The 5,032-nt window shown below is 39.0% G+C and overlaps 1 protein-coding gene across 1 annotated transcript; it reads right to left on the bottom strand.

The window, feature by feature from the left end:
• Positions 1-1,173: 1,173 nt before the first annotated feature.
• Positions 1,174-3,927, bottom strand: marcksl1b (MARCKS-like 1b). Its single transcript, XM_039680935.2, has 2 exons — positions 3,638-3,927; positions 1,174-2,494 (listed from the first exon to the last, which is right to left on the bottom strand). Exons 1-2 carry the CDS (start codon positions 3,722-3,724, stop codon positions 1,949-1,951), a joined length of 633 nt encoding a protein of 210 aa, XP_039536869.2. The 5' UTR covers positions 3,725-3,927; the 3' UTR covers positions 1,174-1,948.
• Between the last annotated feature and the right edge of the window lie 1,105 nt (positions 3,928-5,032).

The raw sequence follows: 5,032 nt of genomic DNA on the forward strand, positions 1-5,032 counted from the left end.
TGAGTGAAGGTCAGAGAAGTGTGAAGATCTAAATGTGTTGACAATGTATTGACATTTTAACTTCAGACACACTTAATCTCAGATACACTTCAAGTAAATATTTTAGGCTAAATATTTGGCCAACAAAAATGTTTGGGAATTTTGCATCACATGAATAAATAAATATAAACACAAGTGGAAAAAACTGACATTACACAGCCAAAGTAATCCAGGTTTGAAACCCAGGTTTGGTTTAGTATAGTATAGGGTGATAAAGAGAAAAGGTGTCAAAAAGGATTAAGAGAGAGTGTTCAATGTTGTAATACAATGCTTAAATTTGACTGTTTGCATTAAAACGCAATTCAAAGATATGGCGCTTTAACACACACAAACACTCAACATGACCGTTTGTTTAATCAGAATGGAGATGTAATAAAACAAAACAGCCTTTTAAAGAAACCCAACACTGCAATAAATATTTCGAAACATTTGCACAGTCCACAAGTCGTCACGATGAAACTATTGATTGTTGCAAATATGACTGCAATACTGCAATCTTACACACGATGGCGCCAAAAGATTAAATTTGATTCCCTAATCCCCAGCGATAAATCTGTTGCCGTTACCAGAGACAGACGGGGGAAATAAATAAATAATACGTATCTATTATTAAATTATATATATATATAAATTACAACGTGATGGTTACTCATCCAAAGACGGTAAAGGTGAAAAATAGAACAGCATACAATTTTTTCAGTTTTAGTATCCCCTGAATTTACATCTATTTTTACAAATGAATTATCATCATCCGAACAGAAATCTTCCACGTGATAATTAGAAAAAACGGTTAATGATGAGGTTGAATGAATGTAATGAAATACAAATGACTACTGATTATTTAAATATATAATTTTACTGAGATTTGCTCATTTTTTAGAGGAATTAGGCTTTTACAATGGTACCTCAGTCTTGTATCAAGATACTTTAATTTGAAGTAAAGTAAATTGATTTTACATAATACTGCATTTAAACATGGCCACATTACTTAATAGGTTTTTGACTAGTAGTAGAGGATCTATATGGAACGGTTAGTATGAGTTTTTCTATCAATTTGAAGTGTCTGAATGTATAAAGTGGCTCATGACTTCTGTAAAAGCATAGCCACTGAAGAAGGACAAACACAAAGTGAACATCTGTAGGTAACCAACATTTATTTACCATTATCAACTTTACAATAAAACCAGTAACATCTTTAAACATTAGCAAAATAAAGAACAAAATTGGTCAAATGTATTTACAGAGACCAAAAAGCAGATCAAGGCTCACATTTAACACATAACAACTCTGCTTCTTTTAAAACTTCAAATGTGAACATAGCAAGCTCAAATGTGTTTTTATTTAGTTTTTTTGTTTTTTTAAAGCCAAGATGAAAATTAAAATGCGATTTCAAACAAACGAGACAAAGCCTTCTGGATATTTAAAATGGTTCTCTATACACCACAAAATACTTAAATTTGGGTTAAAATATAGGAATGTAGAAAGTTGGCAAGTCTTTTTCGATTTCCTTCTTTTTTTTTAACAGTCATTATATGTGGTGATGTTTATCTTGCACAATTCATCAGTTTAGTCGCATCTATTCAGTGGTGGGCTTGAAAGATGCTCCTCCTTGATTCCATCCTCAACTCACTCTTGCACACAGACATCCTGCTTCCAAAAAGGTTTCGGCTTTCGCTCGGAATTCCAGATCTTTGAGCCATAATCAGGGAAGTGAACTAGTGAATCTAGTCTGTCATTTGTTATTAATCTTGAAGAAAGTGGCACGAGGAGTCTTTTTTTTTTCACATACATGTGTATATATACATATACATATATCCATGTATATATACATATGCATACATATACACATATATATAAATATATATTTTTTCTTGGAAAAACAGTTCACAAAGTCCTTTGTGAAGTACAATCACTCCTTCTGTTCGGATGGTGCAGGTGTTGAGCTGGTCTCCTCTGTTGGTTTTGTGGGCTCAGCAGCAGGTGCAGCAGCAGCAGCAGCAGCCTCTTCCTTGGGGGCAGCAGGCTCCTCAGCCTTGGCTGCGGTCTCCTCGGCCTTGGGGGTCTCGGCGGGGGCGGGTGTCTCCTCGGCCTTGGCCTCCTCCTCCTTCTTCTCCTCAGTGGCCGCCCCGTTCTCCTCTGGCTTCTCTTCGGCGGCCGGAGCAGCGGCAGCAGCCTCTTCCTTCACCTCAGCGCTCTTCTTGGTCTTCTTCAGCGAGATGCCCTTGAATTTGAAGGAGTTCTTCAGGGAGAACTTCTTCTTCTTCTTTTTGGGGGTCTCCTTGGTGGCCTCACCCTCTGGTTTGGCGGGCTCTCCCTCGGCGGCGGGCGCAGGCTCGATGGCATCGCCGGCCCCAGCCTCGGATTCCTTGGCTGCCTCCGCAGAACCGTTAGTGGTGGCGGCGTCTCCCTCTGCCTTGGCAGAGACATCGCCATTGGTCTTAACGTGGCCGTTCTCCTGAGAAAAGGAAAAACAAAATTGGCATTAAAAATTAGTGGAACAGAAACCAATATGTTTGAATATTCACTACGGGTCTACAATGTACACATATGTAGCAGGGCATTCCCTCAATCGTCGACGACACATCAGTGACCCGTCACGTAAATAATGCATGTCTTCGAGGTGACGCCTTGCAGTACCGCACACCACCAGGCGAAGGCGATAGAGCCATGGCGAATACACACAATGCGAAACGAGACGGCAGCTTTGGAACAAAAGACTGAGCTCGAGCGAAGCACGATGGAGAATTTTATTGAGTTTCATTCACCATGTATCCATCGACGATACAATAACTACAAACGTCGATTTAAAAAGGTAATCTAAAATAGAAGTACACTCATTGATAAGAAAGACGTTTTGTCACATAAAACCTCAAAAGCTTGACCAAGTGTGGACTCTCGTCTCGATGTCTAGACTTTAAAGCTCGTGCGTCTGCAAATTAAGACTCCACGCGCTTCATAGAAAAAAAAGAAAAAAAAACTACAACAAGCAGAACCCGACATAACCGCACACGATTATTATTTTATATAATTAATTAAAAAAGACAAATGATAAACTAACACAAAAATGTATTGAATATAACCTATAACGTACTGTAATAAAAAGAATTGAAAAACAAAACTATATTCTCAAATACCAATTACAACCACATTTTCCAGATTGGTCGCAACCCCTGCTGTTAACCCATGCATAGTGAATACGTGCAGCATCCTCCTACACTGGCATTAATGGAGATCGCATGGCAACAACACCGACCGTCTCCAAGCGCTAGAAACGGACTTCAACGGCAGAAATCAATCGTGAACATGTAAAAAAACGCTTTCAGCTAAGACAGGAACCCGTGTTTAAATAGCCTAATGTGATTCTCTCGAAAGAAACCGTTCGGTTTCCCCGCTTGCCACTGCCACTAGACATGAAATGATAAATAAGACAATGAATAAATGGTATATGGTATAAGTTACTTCTATTCCGTTGTTTTCCCATTTAAACCACCGTCTTTTTCGTCACACTCAGAATGATGCTTAAATGGCTGACTTTCAACTCTCGTCGAAACACTTGTTGGTCAGATGTGGGTGTGTCGCGGATGGGGAGATGAATTACCTGTCCGTTAGTCTTGACGGCAGCCGGGTCAGCAGCGGCGGCTTTCCCCTCCACAGCCACTCCTCCCTTTGATGCCTGGGATCCCATTATGCTTAATGTGGGTTTAAAGTAAATTAAAAAGAACTCAAATTCAGGTAGGTGGAAGAATAATCCAGACCAAAAGGCGTAACGTGCATCCAAAGGCGCGAGGAAAGTTGGTGTTTTTCTTTTTTCCTTTATAAGGAAACCTTGAGATGATCCACTGTCTTCCACCCGTGAGCGTCGAAGGCGACCTACTACTACCAGTTCTAGTTCCACAGCGCTTCAAGATAACCAAAAGCCCCGCCCATGGGCGTGCCTCGGGGACTGGAACCAATCTGAGGCACGGCCCCGCCCACTTATCGAACCCTCCATGTCCCACCCCTCTTTGATTCCACTTTACGTCCATGGAAATAGAAAATGGCATCAAACTAGAAAGAACAGGGAACCAACAGGGTGACTTGTTGAATTCTCTGCTTACTGAAAGCAATGGGGTTTAAGTTTAATTGAACCCTTTCACCCTCACACTAGAACTAAAGCATTTATGGCATGTCTGTGGTGAATGTATTCTACTCTGTATAGTCCCACATACTCGACTCACTGTCCTCAAAACAACAGTACCATTCAATGATTATTATGAGTGCATACTTTTACCCACTTCTCTGATAAACAACTTGTACGCTTCATAATTATCTAATGCGTGTGTAGAAATGAATTAACAGTTAGATATTATATTGTGTATTTTATATTCTGGCTAATATGTATAATGTTAATATGATTGAGCTCATTACAGTGTTGAATCAGATATCAATGCATGAAAAATGATTTTAGCTTGAAACAGACATTTATTTGTATAGTATGTATTTATTTGCATAATAAACAAATATATTAATATGACATAGGCATAAGTGTGCATAAACAACAGCAAAAGTGTGATTTACAAGTCTGGTAAACAAGGAACAAAGGCCAAACTATGTTTTAGTATTAGCCACATTAATAAGTTACAGATAAATCTGCACCAAACTACCATAAAGTTTGATTGGACTCATAACCTTTGGCTTTACGAACAGATATGGCGAGAAATGCCTCCCTTTGAAAAGTCAATAAGCCGGTTTATTTTATGATCTTTATACGATTTTATGGTTAGTTGCATTTTATTATGTGCATTTAGCACGAGAACAGACCTGTGACCCATTTGGGCTGCAATCAGTCACTTAAGAAACACTGTTATATTAGTTCTCACATATTGATAATCAGATCTTCTCAAAGTGCAACCAAGGATTCCCTGAGATATAATACACAACTTATAAATCTTTATCTTTTTTTTTTCTCCTTCTTCACGCAGCCCTCATTTTTTTTTCTCTTCGGCCTTGTCAA

The sequence above is a fragment of the Pimephales promelas genome, chromosome 18 (genome assembly GCF_988280905.1).
Source record: "Pimephales promelas chromosome 18, fPimPro1.hap1.1, whole genome shotgun sequence".
Classification (NCBI taxonomy): domain Eukaryota; kingdom Metazoa; phylum Chordata; class Actinopteri; order Cypriniformes; family Leuciscidae; genus Pimephales; species Pimephales promelas.

What these genes read in the sequence shown, in the direction of transcription:
- marcksl1b (XM_039680935.2), bottom strand. Translation starts at nt 3,724, where the DNA reads ATGGGATCCCAGGCATCAAAGGGAGGAGTGGCTGTGGAGGGGAAAGCC. An exon ending in CCGTCAAGACTAACGGACAG is followed by an intron (nt 2,495 to 3,637) that starts GTAATTCATCTC and finishes TCCTTTTCTCAG; the next exon opens with GAGAACGGCCACGTTAAGAC.